Source organism: Parasteatoda tepidariorum, chromosome 10, assembly GCF_043381705.1.
Source record: "Parasteatoda tepidariorum isolate YZ-2023 chromosome 10, CAS_Ptep_4.0, whole genome shotgun sequence".
Taxonomy (NCBI): Eukaryota; Metazoa; Arthropoda; class Arachnida; order Araneae; family Theridiidae; genus Parasteatoda; species Parasteatoda tepidariorum.
The window spans coordinates 8,537,974-8,555,701 of record NC_092213.1 but is presented as its reverse complement, the minus strand read 5'-3'; the positions used below and the strand labels follow the sequence as shown (position 1 = coordinate 8,555,701).

General features: G+C 28.7%; 1 protein-coding gene across 5 annotated transcripts in view; it reads left to right on the top strand.

Annotated features, from left to right (window-relative positions):
* Positions 1-1,842: 1,842 nt before the first annotated feature.
* The window catches only part of LOC107455214 (myogenic-determination protein nautilus), an 81,886-nt gene continuing 66,000 nt past the window's right edge, over positions 1,843-17,728 (top strand). For 2 of the 5 annotated variants that reach the window (XM_071186481.1, XM_016072713.3), the window contains exons 1-2: positions 1,843-2,153; positions 15,610-15,996. In XM_071186481.1, coding sequence (XP_071042582.1) covers positions 15,644-15,996 — 353 coding nt within the window. In that variant the 5' untranslated portion in view covers positions 1,843-2,153; positions 15,610-15,643. The remainder of the gene's footprint in view (positions 2,154-15,609; positions 15,997-17,728) is intronic. The other 3 variants (XM_071186479.1, XM_016072711.3, XM_016072712.3) reach the window with 2 other exon arrangements.

Here is a 17,728-nt window from a genome sequence, read left to right as displayed (position 1 = left end):
AATGAAAAAATGTTTTTAAATATTTTATCTTCTCTAAATATTGACCAAAATGACGAATTACTGATATTTTGCCTAAAAAATTGTTGTTGATATAACAAGACTGATATAAAAATTTTCTTTTCTTCACCGTATTAAAACTGATTATGTTGTTTCTAATGCTACTTGCAACAAGCTTACTTGGTGAAACCAAGCGAATTTAAGGCAGAGAGTGCATTTCTTGCTTATCAGTGACGTCATCTATGGCCAAGAATAAGACTTCAGTCACACACTCGTCGCAGCCCGTTTTATGGGACGGACCCATGCATACATCCATTTATTCATCCACAGATCGTAATTTTGACCCCAAACCAGTGAACGATCAATTTCCTTTCAGTACCTCCAAAGATATAGGTTTTTAAATGGAAACATGGAGGACTTTGTGACCCGACAGATTTAACGTGCACCAATCACCATTTACTACACCAGTCTTTGGCCGGCGGGAATCGAACTGACGACCGCTTGGATATGGGCCCAACACCCGACCGGTGAGACTATGCCGGAACACAACTGAGAAAGCAGTCAAAATAGTTTAAAATAATCTTTTATTTTTACTAATTTGTAACACGACTGTTTATATAGATTTACTAAATATGAGAAATAATTTTTTTTATACATTATTATTTTTCATTGAAGTCGAAAAGTTAGTTGTATAGAATAAAAATGTTTTTATGATTTTTAAAATTGAAAAAAAAAAAAAAAATCTGATAGCAGGCATTCAATTTTTTTTAGAAAGAAGGATATAAAAAATTTATGGCTAGTATTTTGCTTAAGGAACTGAATTAAAAGTAATCGGGGGGTCAGGGTATAGAGGAGACCCCCAATGAGCACATACAAGTTTGAATTTTAGCCCTGGCTAGTTGATTCAAATTCTGCTCCCGGCTCTATCCCTAACCGCAGTGCTGACATAAAATATCCTCAACGGTTTACCTCCTTGCTCTCCTTGAAAATTGCATGTTCTTACCATCGGGCAAACAGTAGAAAGTTTTCGTGGCTATCCTCTACACGTAACGCAAATGTGACTTAGTTCTATTAAAAAGTTCTTTACGAAAGTTAGTTTATCCCAACGCTTGATCCATGAGTTCCCGGCTTCTGGGTTGGATCTAAAACTACAAGGTTGTGGAGATAGCAATTGATAGTTCTAACCTCCCCCTTATAAAAAATAGGTCAGCTGTGGAACGCCGGTTATAAAATAAAGTAACAAATCTTTTCTAAGAAGAAAGTGTGTTTTTTTTCCTTAAATTATTCTAAATCTAAATTTTTAACAATCAATTCAACTTTTAATCAATTCAATTCAACTTTTAATCAATCAACTCAATTCAATTCAACAATTTAAAAAAAAAGTTGAGATAATGACATTTTGTTTAAACTTCTAGGCAGATTTTTGATTTAAATGACCGAATATTTTTAACTTTTTTATTTATTTTTATCTTCTATCACCCGTATCAGATCTTGAACATCTTTATTAAGGGCCCGACGTCTACTTGCAAACAGCATTTAGCGCTATAACACATAGCATTCATACGGTTACAGTTCATATGTTATCTTCTGACCTTAAATAAAAATGTGCACACTCCCCAACTCGTACAATAAATCGTCTCCCCTTCTCAGTGTAACTGTATCCGTACTTGGCTCCCAATTCTTAGTGGGATTTTCTGATGTGGTTCACCAACATCTTTAGAGCATGCGCAGTGGGGTGCCGAAATTTACCTTCCCCCGAGTCTTACTCTTGATGCTTTTTGCAAATCCTCATTGGTTAAGGGGGAGGGGCCAAAAAACTTTTCTAAGATCTACCGACGGAAGGAGAAAAATAAAAGTTTTTATTTCTCGAATCTTTCATTCGAAAAGTTTATTTACTTATTTTCCTGTGAGTGCTAATGAACATTATATAAGAAAATGCACGTGGAAATATTAGTTCAAAATTATGTTAAACAATAATTGAAAAAAAATCTAAATTTTATAGTACGTATTACCTGTTTTACGTATGTTTACGTAATCTAAATTATTTTGAAACTCCGATAATTTTTAAGTTTTTCTTTCAAATGAAAACGTCATTGTAGGAGAACTTCAGAAGCAATAGATTGGATTAAAATCAATTGATTTAGACTCTGAGTCAGGTATAGCAATATTTAATTTTTTCAATAATTTCACTAGTAGTCAGTTTTTGTAATTTATATTTCCATTGATGAAAAATAAATTGTTTGTAACAACACTTTTTGAAGAAATAAGTGTAATATTTCTAAATAGTAAAAAAAAAAAAAAAATGACAGAAAGATTAAATGGTCTAAAATTGTTTCTTATTGTTGTCGGTGAATTTTTATAGTCCAGAAAAATTAAATAATAATTAATTAATCACATGGCCTAAAACCAAGCTTTTTCAATAAAATATGATTAATGAACGCAGTTCCGAAAATTTTTTGGTTGTTATCAGTTTAAAATTCATAAAATCTTAATTAACTTAAATTTTTTTAATGGAGACTTGTCTATTAATTTTTTCGTATAAAAAAATATATTTACCTTGTTCTTTGTCGATTACATAGATCTTTTATAAATCAAAGGATTGAAAGTAAGAATTTTTTTTTCATTTGTACATTAAGAAGTAACCGTATAATATTACTTTATTGTGAAACATTTACCATTTTACAATTCTGAAACTGTAAATAAGTTTTATTTTTTATTTTTATGATAAATTTTACGTAAAACTGTGTTCAGTAAAAGTTTGCGGTAAAATTAATAAAAGTAAAAGTAGATTTAAAATTCTAGAACAATAATAAGACGTATTTTTTTGCATTTTTCCTAAATAATCTCTTTGACGAAAAATGTTTAACTGGCTTTTATAGTAACAAGACAGTAAATAGAAATTTAAGAAACACAATTGTAGATGAAGTTGCTATGGTAACCGAGCAAAATTATTAATTTTACTTTTTATTCCCATAGAGTCAAAAACTAAAGCTTTGTTAATAAAATATTTTGATATCTTTCAAATGAATAATGTTTAATTTTGATGTAACCATTTATTCAAAAAAGCTAAAGGGATAATAGGGGATGCGAGCAATGAGAAAAAACTAGTATATTTAAATAAAATTTAAGTAACGCATAAAATTAGAGATTCTAATAAAAAAATCAGCAAATAAATCTAGAAAAAAATATTTATAATAAACGTTCTGGATTTAATTCCATATTACAATAAACGCAATATATTCTATTTATATATGACCATTTTGTTTTACATAAGGATATTAAAATTTTTTCGTTTTCTGATTTTAGCAGGCTGACACTTTTTAAAGTTAAAATTTTAAAATAAAGATAATTTTTAATACTTTGGGGTTAGTTACGTATTTACTTAATTTCATTTTAAGTATTATGTTTTTAAATTTTACAATATTTTAATTTAAAAAAGCAGAAAATACAGGTCTCAAGATTGAATTTTTTGTTTATTAAGAACTATTTAATTTTTATATAAAAATATTTATGATAAGTAGAAAACAGCATAGAGAAATATTGTTTACATATGTTACTTAAATATTATTCTTTTCTTTTCTATCTTATTTATTAAAGTTATTATTATATGTTTGACAATATATGAAAGTTATAATTGTTTTACCAGAAATTTGAAAGCAATTTTTTAAGTATTATTGAAATAATGTAAGGAAAAAAAATAGATTTGTCTTTTTTGAAAATGAAAAATTCGATTAAAATTTTCAAGTATCAATTGCAGTATTTAATGATAGAGTTATTAATCAAATATTCACGTTAAGAATCTTTTGCAATTATTTTTATTCTTTTAACTTATTGTATACCCGATTCTGCATCGATATTTAAAAACTTGAAAAATCATCTTCCAATTTATCTAATCAGAGCAATAAATAGACCACCTCAAATTTTGGGGCCTTTGTAATTTATTAGTATACAAAATTTCCAATTCGTTAAACTTTTATAAATTAGTAAGTAAAACATCACGGAAATGAATCTTAAAAATATATTTGTTCTTCTTGAAATTTTTTTCTCTCTCATAATTTCTGCCATTAATTTATTAGACACTACCTTACAGATTTCAGACATTTTGTAGCAGTACTTTTTCTTCCCAACTTATTTTTTGTATTAATATTTTTTTATCTATCTTCACATACAAAACCTTTTATTAATTTAGAAAAAAGAGCAATAAAAAGATGTGTTAAATGTATTTGTTCCTCAGTAAAAAGTAAACTGTTAGTTTTATTTTTATTTATAATCATATATCATACATCTAACGAACAGTATCCATTATTTTAATGTCTAAAAATGAAAGAAAGAGTATTAAAAAGATGATTTAAAAATATTTGTATTTTACTGTTCACAGCATTGATTGTTCGGTTTATCTATCTTTACATAGTGATTTATTTATTAATTTTACTAAAAAATATCAATTAAAGATGGTTTAAAAATATTTTCTCTTTTCTTGAAAATCTAAGTAATACTTTTTATTGTTATTTATCCTTATATATTTATCATTTAATTTAATGCATCTATAAATTTAGCATTTAAGATGAACAAGAAGTAGAAAGATGCTTTAAAAATATTTGGACTTTACTAAAAATCATACAGATAATTGAAACTTTTTTTTTATCTAACTTCACATACTTAACATTTTATTGAATTGCTTATTAATTTAATAAAAAAAAAGAGAAGAAATATGTTTTAATTATGTCTTTTCTTCCACAAGGATTACATATTACAAACCTATTTTCTCATGTTTAAATATTTTTTTAAAATTGTCAACTATTAAAGATTCTTTAAAAAAATGTTTTATAAATACTATATATCCTTTATTACAAATCGCAATGATAATTTTCTTACGTCTATCAGCACATATTTAAAATTTATTCTGAATTGTTTATTATTTTAATGTTAAAAAAAGATAGAGCTTTAAAAAATATTTACCCTTTACTACAAATTATACTGATAATTTTTTTACATCTGTTTTTGCATATTTAAAATTTATTTTAAATTGTCTATTATTTTAATATCCATTAATTGTTTATTTTTTATAGAGTACTTAATACTTCCTTGTTAATAAAACCTAATATTCTTCAGTTAATAATATTTAAAAGTTTTGATTCATGCTTCAAATAAGTGTTGATATGTTGTTAATGTCATATTTTTTGAAAAATTAATGATAGGTACATTCATGTGTTCTTATTAATATGCAATCGAAAATTTTTTTTCCTTCGGCTATGTAAAAATTTTGAGATTTTTCTAGTTTTTTTAATTACTATCCTAAGACAAAATGTAAGCTTTTTAGAAATAGACTTTTAAATCACTCACTTTATAAATCTAATGATCCATATAACTACTCTGTAAAAATGAGTTTTTTTGAATCAAGCAAAAAAACGTGTGAAAATAGCTCTGAAACAAACATAATCGAATTTGAGCATCCCGAGTATTCATTATTGAGTATAGTTCCAGGCTCAAAACATAAATTTATTTTTAAAACTATGCTCTTTCTCGTTTAAACAACAAATTACACGAAATGAGTACATGGTAATTTCAAAATCTATTATATTTGCTTCAAAGCTATTTATGCTCAATTTTGAAAAACCTATATTTATAATGCAAAATCTAAGTATACACTACCCTAAAATACTGAAAGAGACACTTTCATTTTCAGATATTTTTATTTTAAATTTCTCAAGAAATACTCAGAGGATTATTTTGTAACTTTAGAGTTGTTTTGTTCATGAGATTTGTCAAACTTAGGAATAGGATTTAAAGTTTTCTGAGGTTTGAGGGATGGACAGTAAATAATGAAAGAAAACAAGGTTTTTTGAACACCCTATGTCATAAAATCACGCATAGAGCTTGTCACTTTTACCGATTACTTTAGCTGTTACTTATAAAGACTGCATTAAATTTCATAAACCTAACTTTGAAATTTATGGATGTATATTATGTATGGATGTATATTATGGATGTATAGATAATTATGGAAATTATTTTTTGTGTGTTACGTTTTTTGCTTATAACTTTAAAAATATTTTTCAAAAAAGGAAACAAGGATTTTGGAGCAAATAAAAATTAATTAAAATATTATTGATTTAAAATTTGAAAAAAAAATCGTTAAAAACTGCGCAAAAGTAATAGTTAAATAGTAATAGTTATAAGGACTAGTTAAAGTAATTCTTTTAGACTGCACATGTACGGAAAGTTTAAAAAATTTTTTCCTCACAATTTTGTTGTGAATCGTATTTCGTAACAAATGAAAAAAGTCTGATTTGAATATCCTAAAAATTTAAAGAGGCTCATGCAATTTTTTAAGAAGATTTTGCACTTCCTTTAAAAAAGCTCGAAATAATAAGCGGTTTTCCTTAAATATTATTTTGTATCATAAGACAAAATTTAATAACTAATGATACTACCTTAAAATAATCGTCTGGACCCCAAACTGTGAAGATATAAGGAAAGAAAAATTATGAAACAAAACATTCTTTTTTGGGGATGATCCTCTACAATTCCGATGTAATTTTAAATGATTAATAGTGCAAAATGAAATTTGCAGAATCTTTATAATTTTGAGCTTTCTTTTGAAAAATTAAAAAAATACTTAGGAAATTGCGTGAATTTCCTCAAATTTTTAAGATATTAGACAGACTTTCTCATTCGTTGCTAAATATGATTCATTTTAAAAAAGATTTTTTAAAATTTTTTTTCAGGCATGTGCAGTATAAAAGAACTACTTTAAATAATCATATTTTGCGCAATTTGTAAGGAATTTTTTCCTAATTTTTAAAAAAAAATTTTGTTATTGTATTTTACTTGTTTCAATTTAAATTTTATGGCTAAGTATGGAAAGAAAATCGCATGAACCTAAAGTAACAAAAAGTAACTCTAAGCCTTTAAACTCGAAATCTCTAAAGTAACAAAATAACCCTCCAAGTATTTCGTGAGAAATTTAAAATAATAATAAAAGCTGAAAGTGTTTCTTCTATTATAGTGTATGATAATATTTGTAAATTTGAGAACTAAGTTTACGAATGGTATTTTCATGCCTATTGATTGGGATGTATTTCGCAAAAACTAATATTTTCAGTGATTTCTTATTATTTTTATGCATTTGCTGATCACCCCTTCTTCGTACGGGATGAAAAAAATAAAGATCAATAAATCAATATCAGTGAAAACTAAGAAATCATGCACAAATCTGAAAGACATATATCAACACAATTAATTAAACTAAAACAATTTTAATTTTTTTGTAATTTTCTTTATTTGTTGCCTGTTTTGGTGTGTTTATGTGATTTGATTAAGCCAATCATGTTTTTAAAAGTTCATTCGTTCAAAATAAATATTAACTATATACAGCATCATTTCACATAATGCTGTTTATTGAAGTTAATTCCTAATAGTTAAAAATTAACATGGCCGGGATAGCCCCATAACTAATCATACCTTTGGGGGTACTGAATTGGAGATTAATCGTTCTCTGGTTCAGGTCAAAATTATGATTTGGGGATGACTGATTGGATGTATGAATGGATCCGCCCTAAAAATGGGCTGTGACGTGTGTGTGACTGAAGTAGTATTCTCGACCATAGATGGTGCCACTGAAAAATAAGCAGTGCACTCTCTGCCTTAAATCGGTTGGTTTCCCCAAACAAGCTGGCTAGTATTGGCAAGTGCCATTAGAAACAACAACAACAACAAAATATCACAATCAGCAATTCCTGGTGGCGTCATGTTATTAGATTAAACAAATCATGTGTTTAGAAGTTCATTTCTTTAAAAGAATGGTGATTATATATGGTATCATTTGACATAATTCTATTTTTTGAGTTCAACTCCTGATATTAAAAAATTTTCAAAATCAAAGATTTTTTTCTACCCATATCCACTTACTTGGGCCGTAAAAGCCTTTTTTCACAGAGGTATCTTAATACCAGTGTTATTATATTTACTTACTGAATTTTATTATACTTATTACTTACTGTAAAACACTAATTCACATAATAGCAGTAGTACCGATTACAAAAATTAATTAAGCATCATTGGCGTGAACTATAATGGGAATATTTGTTATGGTTTTTCTAGATGAAAATGTACATATTCTTCATTAATTTAAGATTTTATTAAATTTTTTTATTATTTCAATTTAAGTTTTTATTACAAAAATTAGCTAATTATTATTCTCGAAAATAATAAGTAACGACACTAATATTTTTGGCGAACAACTAATATTGGCACTTATTTTAAATACCGTAAGAAATCACCAAACTATTATGGATTTCAGTTATGTTTAGTTAAATGTTGTATTAAATACTTCTGGTATTGACGATTTAAGTACTGTGATAATGAGGACCTGTTTCACCAAAATGAAAAATATGGGTACTGTGGATATAGATTTTTTACCACCCTTCAGAACGGATAAATATCCAAAATATCACCATCCTACACATTCAAGGTACTTAATAAACATACTTTATTTTTAAAAAAATATTTTTTACATGTTTCGGTGCAGCTTTATGCTATTAGATTTACTATAATCCGAATTAGAAATTCAACACACCAAAAAAAAATATTTATTCACATAGCATCACTTAAAATGCGATATTCAAAATTTACTAAAACTTTTCCAATTATAACTACAATTTTATTTAATTATTTTTTCCAGAGTTTCCACTAATTAAGTTTGTAGAAATCCGCTATAAAAGGGCATTAATATAAGAACCTCTTGGTTTCATACACCTTTTAAAAAAACGAATTATAAACGCTGATTTTACTTGTGATAACATAGGAAACAAAAGATAATAAAACGCAAGATAAAATCTGATTTTTGATTGATTAGAACTGCTAGCTAGTAAATCATTTATATTATAAAACATATAGTAAATCTTAGAGAATATTTTTTCCTTGAAATGTAGCACGAGAACTAAAAGGGTTTTGAAGTAGACAATAAAGTCCGATGTGCGTTTGAATGTATACACCGAAGAGCCATTGCATTATGATCACCCTGCTAATGACATGTAGGACCACCTTTAGCCCTCAAAACTGCTAGCACCCGCGTGGCATTGATTCCACAAGGTGCTGATAGGTAGTCTGAGGTATCTGGTACCAAGCGCTCACCAACTGGTCCTGCAATTCCCTCACATTGCGAGGGGGTAGCGTGGCAGCACGAATTTGGTTTTNCATCATAACAGGAAGGTTCTGGATTCGAATCCCGTTTCGAGAGGTCGGAAGTTTAAGACGGGGGAAGGAAAAAAAAATTAGGATGATTTTTTCACACGTGAAAGTTTTCAATATCTCAAAAATTGCGAAAAATCGCACAAAAAAATAGAATAGTTTAAAAAAAAAAAACAATTCAAAATTTTCAAAATCTGATTCACTTTGCGAACCACAGCTATCCTCATGCCAAATTTCTCTGCATCACCGTGACCTAAGGAAAATTCCAGTTGCGTACATTTTCTGCAGTGTTTTGTTACTAGATATTTTTGTCAACGTCTTTTCTCCATAGCAAACGGATAATCTCTGTCAGCTTTACTGCTCGAAATTTTCCTTAATATAACAGCATTTTTTTACAAACTAATTTTCGTACAACTTATAAGCTGTAAAAAATAATATATTAACAGAATATTATTTAACAGCAATTGTCTATGTCACAGTGCATGACCGAAATCAAGAGAATGTCGACTTTCACCAGTGAATGTCAACAATCACATAGTCGCTTAGGTGAATGTCCGAAATATTTGCTATATCCGATTTGATATTAATTTATTCGTTGATATTATTATACTTATTCGATGTTTCAATATCTGTGGAGGATAGATTAGGAGAAACATCAGTGTTCGGAGTACCTTTTAAATGCATTCAGGGCAGGGGCACTTGACCTTAAAAAAGCATCGTGTAGAGCAGTGGTTCCCAAACTTTTTTGACCCATGGACCCCTTTTTATAGTCCAAAATTGCCCACGGACCCCTAAGTGAAAAACTGCACTTATGTACGGATATAAAAATAACAAATTAAAAAAACAAACATTTTGTTGAGAAACTATTTGTTGAAATTATACCTTTTGTTTAAAATAAAAAAAAAATTAATGATTTGGTTGAACGCGATGAGATTTTAAGAGTGTAATTATGTCGGGATCAATGTCTGTGAGCACTAATTTCTAATAATTTATATATTTATTTTTTTCTTATGATGAGGTTCATTACGGCACTGAAACTGAGACAACAATATCCTCTTCCCAAGTTTTGTTTACACAGGAAAAGGTTTGCAACAAACGCAGCTTTACGATTTTAGTTTTGATTAAATTTAATTGTTCAGCTTGTAGTTTCAAATTAGTTTCGTTAAGTTAAGCAAATGTACTGAAAACACATTCGCTGCAGCTTGTTTTAAGTTAACCAGAACATCTCGGTATCTTCCTACCATTGCCGGAGCACCGTCAGTAGCTACAGAAATGATATCAGTCAAGGGTATAGCTTTTAATTCAGTCAATAGCGTTTCACCTTTCGTATCAGTATATATATATTCGTATCGCTTTCCAAACATTTAGCAAATAAAAATTCCTTGAAATTTTTTTTATTCTTTTACAAATCTTACGTAAGCTAAAAGTAAATGCTTCGTTTCCTGGATAAGTGGATTCGTCAAGGTGTATAGAAAATTCAGATATTTTTAAGTACTCACATTAAGAATTCTCTACCCACTGAGATATTTTGTCAATCCTTTTTTGTACATTATTATTACTCCATGGAATTCTTTTTACAATGTTGAAAGCTGATTTGTTCAACCCGGTGAGTATTATCTCACTTACAGCTAGTAAAATAAGCTCTTCAATTGTGTGAGGCTTTCCGGACATTGCAATCATGCAATATAATGCGAAACTAAGAGAAAACGTTAAATCCATCGTCACCTCGCTTTGATGTTGTCCCTTTAAGTTGTTGCAGTGACGGTGTTTTCAGATATTTTTCTGTAACTGTTTGAAGAATAGTTGAATCTTTATCTTTTTTGTCACTATGGATTTTTATCAATTGTTGTTAAGCTTGGAATGTTTCATTGAATCACTTGTTATAGTTTTATTACATAGAAGACACATAGGTAAAGTACTATTTCCTGGTGAAGAAATAAAGACATACTTCAAATATTCAACACTATATTTTCGGCGTATTTTCCTCGATTCATTCATACTGTTATCTCTTAAAAAGGGAACAAAAGATATAAGAAAATTTGTAAATCAACTGTTTAATTTGTAACAAACCACTGCTAATAATTGTAAGCACCCACCTTTATTTATAGTTTACTTAGGACGTAAAAATCTCTACTATTTTATTTATTTTAAATTCCATAATCTTAAAAACCAACCTCAATTTTATTATTTTACATTAAACCTCACGCGGACCCCCTGACGTTCTTCAGGGACCCCTAAATCAGTTTTTATCTTTCACGGACCCCCTGAATGACACCACAGACCCCTGGGGGTCCATATGGACAACTTTGGGAAACACTGGTGTAGAATATACTGGGCAAATGTATACCGGACAGTGGCACTAAGCTAGTATATATTTAAATATTATATATTTAACCTAGGTTAAATATATAATATTTAAATATACCTAGGTTAAATGTTATATATTTAACCTAGCATATATTTTGCACATTTACCAAAGCGTCTATGTGATTGCCAACATTCAGCCGCGGAAGTCAACAACTACCAATTTTGGTCTATCACTATGACATATACACTAAATTTGGTACAAATTGTTGATTTGTATAAGGTACATATACACATACGCATACACATATATACACACACGCTCTGCTTTATATATATAGTTAGAATTTCAAGTGTGTCTATATTTTATTGGTTATGCTTCGAATGATATAAATTTTTATATTTTAAGTTACATTCTAGAAAATTTGGTATTAACTTAAATATCTAGTTAACATCAAACATAATTGACGTTAAATATTAGTCTTTTTTTTAAAAAGTGCAAGAGATTTTTTTTTTATATTCACTTTTCCGTACCTTTAAAATAGTAAGTTTACTTTAGTGTTAAGAATAAAATATAAACTAAATTTTAAAACAGGCTATAAAATAGAATTCCCAGTCGAAAAAGTTTTGTTTCCGAACCAAGACACTCGTTTATAACTCTGCATTCCTATATAGATACATTTTTTTTTACCTTTTTGCCAATATTTTTTTCTTTCTAAGTAAATTGCTTGAAAAGATATTTTGAAAAATATTTCGATACAATGTTTGACTTTGAAAAATGTATTCTTTCACAGATATGCTTTGCTAAACTCCATTTTTTATATTATGCATTTCTAGAATAATCTAAAAGAGTCATTTTCACTGCGAACTTTAACACTCTCAAACAGTTTTTTACGAACTCAAAACAGATGGGAATACGTTTTACGCTGAATACTTTTATTAAGGCTGTTTTTAGTTATTTTTAGCTTCTAATAAATTCAAAAACATAGTAGATTTTTTTAAATCCTCACCTACGAAGTGTCATATTTTTTTTATTGGATTTATAAAAACGTCAGTGCAGGGCTTCTCGTACTTTCACTTCGAATTGTTTTTTCTTATTTTTAAATTGATTGCCTTGACATTTCCATATAAAAAGATCAGTATTAAATTTTTAAAAAAAAATTCAAAGTGCTCTATTTAAGTGGTAATTATTTAGTGGCTTTTCATATGAGTATTGGGTTTTATGTACTAAGAAATATGCTTGTTATACACTTTGAATATCTTTATTAATTAAACACACCTCTGAATAAGGTACCGAAAACAGACAGAGGAATGTAATTTTTATGCGTAAACATATCTCTTTTGAATGGATATAGGTGTTTGATCTTTAAAATGAAAAATTAAAAGTGTTTAGTGCCTCTTAACACCGAAAATGATGTAATGAAACACCAACGTGCGGTAAATATCACAAATGTTCTATCACACATCGTTTGATGTAACGTAGTTGCAACTATTTAGTAATAGCAAAAATTGACATTCAGATGTAATTCACATAAAAATCAGTAAAGTTATTTTTATGATACAATTTACACCAAGAATTATTAATTTAAAGCATCTACACTCAACAATTCTTTAAATAAAATGAGTTAATTATCAATCTTGCAAAGAGAACATTAAAACAAATTGGAATTAGGCTTAAGAGAACAGAAATGGATAGAAATTAAATATAATTAAACTATTTAATATGATCGACAAATTCATGTAAGTATTATTATAAGTACATAATTAACTTTATTGAAAAACTATAAACATGCATGATTGTTATAACAGTTATTTTGTTTTTATAGAATGTTTCGTAGCTTGCGAGGCCACAAGAACTCCTCCTTTAACTCGATTGTAAACAATCTAACGTTGTTCTCTGGTGATTTTCAAACGTAGCTAAAATTGGCGTTTTTGGAGTCAAAAACAATTCATGAATATTATAAACGCGTATGAGCTTAGTGTAAGCATTCACAATTCTTGGTGTATGGATTTAAATGCATCCTTTAAAGTGTAAATGAACGTTTGATTCAGTATTACATTGAAATAAAGTACTTATACACTCACGTTTGGTGTTTTTCAATACTAAATTCGGAGAGGCTTTTAACCACTGTTTTTACAGTATAGAGTACATAAATTTCAGAGATAAATTTTTGACAAATGTTCCTGATAAATTTTCAGAAATTGTTAATAATTGTTGTAATAAGCTAACCAATGAAGGAACACTTAAGCTTTGCTTGCCTTTTAAAAAATCATATTAATTTCAAAATTCGTAATTTTAATTAAATGACAGTGTCAACATATTTGTTACTAATTGCAAATTATGTAAGAAAATTGTAGAGAACTTACATAATATTGTTTTAAAGTTTTGGAGGTTCAAGTAACAAGTAGTAAGAAGACCAAGTGGAGGAACAGCTCTTACCAGTGAATGAACACCCAGTAAAAGAACACTTAATTTTGGTTATTTCCTAATGCTCTTTATGAATTTATAAGCCATACAAATATTTAAAAACAAGCCTATTCTTGAAATTATAACATATTAATACTTGGAAAATGTTAAATGTTTTTTGGTAATCACGAATTGAAAATTAAAGTGTCAACATATTAACACATACTGTTCATTCACTGGGAAATCTATGCCCAGTAAAGGAACATGCCTGTTCCCTCACTGGTTAGAAGTTGTTTTTCGTATTTTTAACATACTTTTGATGCGGAATATCGCTAGAAGTACAAGAAAATTAAAGTTTATCTTTTATTTTCATTAACTTAGAAAAAAACTCAGTAAAGGAACACTTGTTCCTTCACTGGTTTTTCATCGTTTGGTGATCCAGTGAATAAACACCCCTTATCTCAGTACTTTATTATGCTATGATGCTTAAGAAAACAAAACTTAACTTCAATAACTATATTTTGAATTCTCTTTTTCACAGTGAGAAAAATAAAACTATTACATGAGATTATTTCCACCTCAAACATATAAATACAAGCACTCACCTTTTAATTTTTTCAAAGAAACAAGGTGTTGCAGAGATAATAACAAATTCAAAAATTTTTCCAGTGAAGTCTATTTGACCATGACTTCCTATTGTTTGGCAGTAAGCTATTGTTACCAATCAATCAAAAAAAAAACTTTCAAATTCTTATTTTTAATCAGTATGTATGTAAATAGAGTGTTTAAGTTGAGCTAAGTTTCTCCACATAAGTTAGAATGTTAATTAACGCGAAGTTAATTAGATACAGCTCCGTTAAATTTGTTGAAAATTAATTCTTTCTCATATTCGTCTTTTACTTAACTTAGATTTATTATTTTTTGTGTATTTTATTGTAACCATGATATATATTTGTCTCGTGTACCTGGAAACTTCAATGCATAATTAGGTTGTTTATGTTCTGAGTTGACTTCGTCACTGTCTTTGTGTTAAGTAAGAAATACGTAGAGAAAAATTGAAATCTTTATGAAAGAATCGATAATGTGTCATTTAAGAGAATTGATACTTGATGGGCTTTGCCTATTCCAAATGGATTGTAAAGAACAGTTACTAACGTAAGCAAATGCCGCGTTTCAACATCCAATCAGAATCGCGATACCCATATACGTCACTTGCAAGCATCCCATTTTGAAACTTTTTGAAATTGAGTGTTTTCAGTTTCTTCTTTTTATTTTCCCTAGCTTGCATTTCTTAAGCTTCAACATGTTATTCATAAAAATTATTTTTCTTACTCTTTTTATGATTAACTTATTCATAGTTACTGTCTTAGTGGTTATTTTAATATATATATATCAATGCATTGAAGAAAGAAATTTTTTTATGACGTTTTAAGAAACGTATATTGGCTGGAATTAAAAACCAATCCAGCCAATTGGACGCCAAGACCAAGTATCAATGTAATGCAGTTTTTCAAATCCATTACTTGAAATGTTGTGGCGTTTATGAAAGTCCATCCAGAAAAAAATTGACCAATGGGTAACCACTGATCCACATTTCTCTCTCTTACGTTTACAATAAAATTAGTTTTGCAAAAAAAAATTTCATGCCTTCTTAAATTAGTTTAATTTTTTTTGTCTGTTGTTGACCCCAATGTGTTTTTTTTTCTCAGAATCTTCTATAACAGTCGTTCACACCTGTAAGTGATGATGGTTCCGGAAATGCGGAGTTGCCGTTACCAGAAGTCTTCACCCCCTCTCACTTCAACACCTCCTTTCGTCAGTAGTACCACTCAACAGTCACATTACGACATGACCTACGGACCTCCCCAGCACTTTGACTATCACAGGTCCACACAACAGTACAACAACAGATATTTCTGTAGTCAAGAGGATGCATCAGCCAACAGACCTTGCCACCAACAGAAGCAGCAGCATCCATACACTATGGAAGTCATACCAGAAGATCATTTGAACGAGAACTTTGGCTACGAAAAGAACGCAGAAAAGATTCAACGATGCCAATCATCAGAAGTATCCACTTCTTCAGATGATACAAGGTAAGATTTCATATTCCATTTCGGCCTAAATATTCTAAAAATCACCAAGCTATTTATTAAAGCCAGTGATGCTTAATTAATTCTGGTAATAGGTACTACTGTTAATCTAGTTATAGGTACTGTGATTTTGAGTATTTATTATTCTAATATAGGTTTCTATTGAAGGTAATGCAGTGCACTGTTAGAAATTTCTCAGAAACAATAGCTAAATGACAATCTATTTCATTGATATTTTACCATATTTAAACAAAAGAGTAAATTAACCATAAATAAGATGATTATGAAACTATTAACAGTCAGAAAAATCGTTTATTAACTATTTTTACCTAAAACGGATAAATAACAAGAATTTTATTGCACCATTTAGACCCACCTAATGGAGCAACTTAGTTCCTTGCAACTGTGTGCATATTATAGCCGAGAGAGCTAAACTGTCAATCTCATGACCGACAGAACGGGGGTTCGAATCCCAGCATGGACACTTAACTTCCCTTAAACACTCATGAAGAATTTCCAGTGTCCTGCATTCTCCAATGCCCATTATCTAACCAGACGCCTAGCTCATATGTCCAATAAAATGTCTTTTTTACGGTGTTTAAACCATGGTAGCTGTAAATGGTTAAAAAAACCAGCATAGTTTTGCATTCATTATTTTATAACCATACTAGTTGTAAACGGTTTCAAAACAGTAAAGGTGAAAAATATTCTTTACCGTAAACTGTATGGTTAATCGGATGGACAGATTGCTGCCGGTTTTTTTACCATAATTTTAGAATGAAAATAATAACAGTGTAACAGTTTTTAAAAGGTCCCCAAAAACGGAATCGAACCAAATTGATCTATTAAGTTAAACTCGTAGAAAAATCAGTTCAATGCTAAATCATACATTGAATCATAATACTGTAAGTGTTCTTCCACCTTCATAGTGTTTAATTGAACTAGGTTCCTATTCAAGTTATTCTATAGTGTCTTGTTGTCATGTGTTAAAAAGGAGGATTATGTTGTTCAACTATAAAGTATGCTGGTGTTGCTGAAAGTTTGAAAAATATTATGGTTCAAAAACTTTGAATTTTTTTTATGCGATCTTAATAAGGAGTTAAATTTAATGTTTTCGTTCAGGTTGGACCATAGTATTTTTGTGTCATCAAGTTTACGAAGCACGATAATAAGGTTCAACTAACTAAGTAAAGTAATAGAGTTGCATTGAATTTGAAAGTTTAACACGCTGTCAAATTCTTTTATTCAGTTTTAATAATGTGTAAAGTTGTACCATGTTTCTGTTTAAGTTATATCAATCAGGTGTGAATCAAGCTTTAAGAAGAGCTATACTACGGTTCAACTTATTGCCATATTAAGTTTACAACAAACTTGAACGTCATTACCGTTCAACACCTACTAAATTTAATTAAAAAAAAGTTGTTTCTGTAAAAGATAACTTCAAGCAAATTTTAGCATTTCAAAAGTATTTTTTTAATAATTTAATTTAATAAAAAAGACTTTTGAATTGTAAGGTTTACAAATTTTGCATAATTTTAAACTGTGTCATTTTAAATGCTCAAAATTCAAACATAAAAAAAAGGAATACTTTTTTGAAAAATAAAAAATGAAAACAAATTTTTTGCTCAAAAACTCCTCGACAAACTTTGCTCAAATTTTTATTTCCGTCGTTTAAAGTTACATAGTCTAAAATAGTATTAAACGTGGCTGTTGCTATAAAAAAACCTAAGTTCAC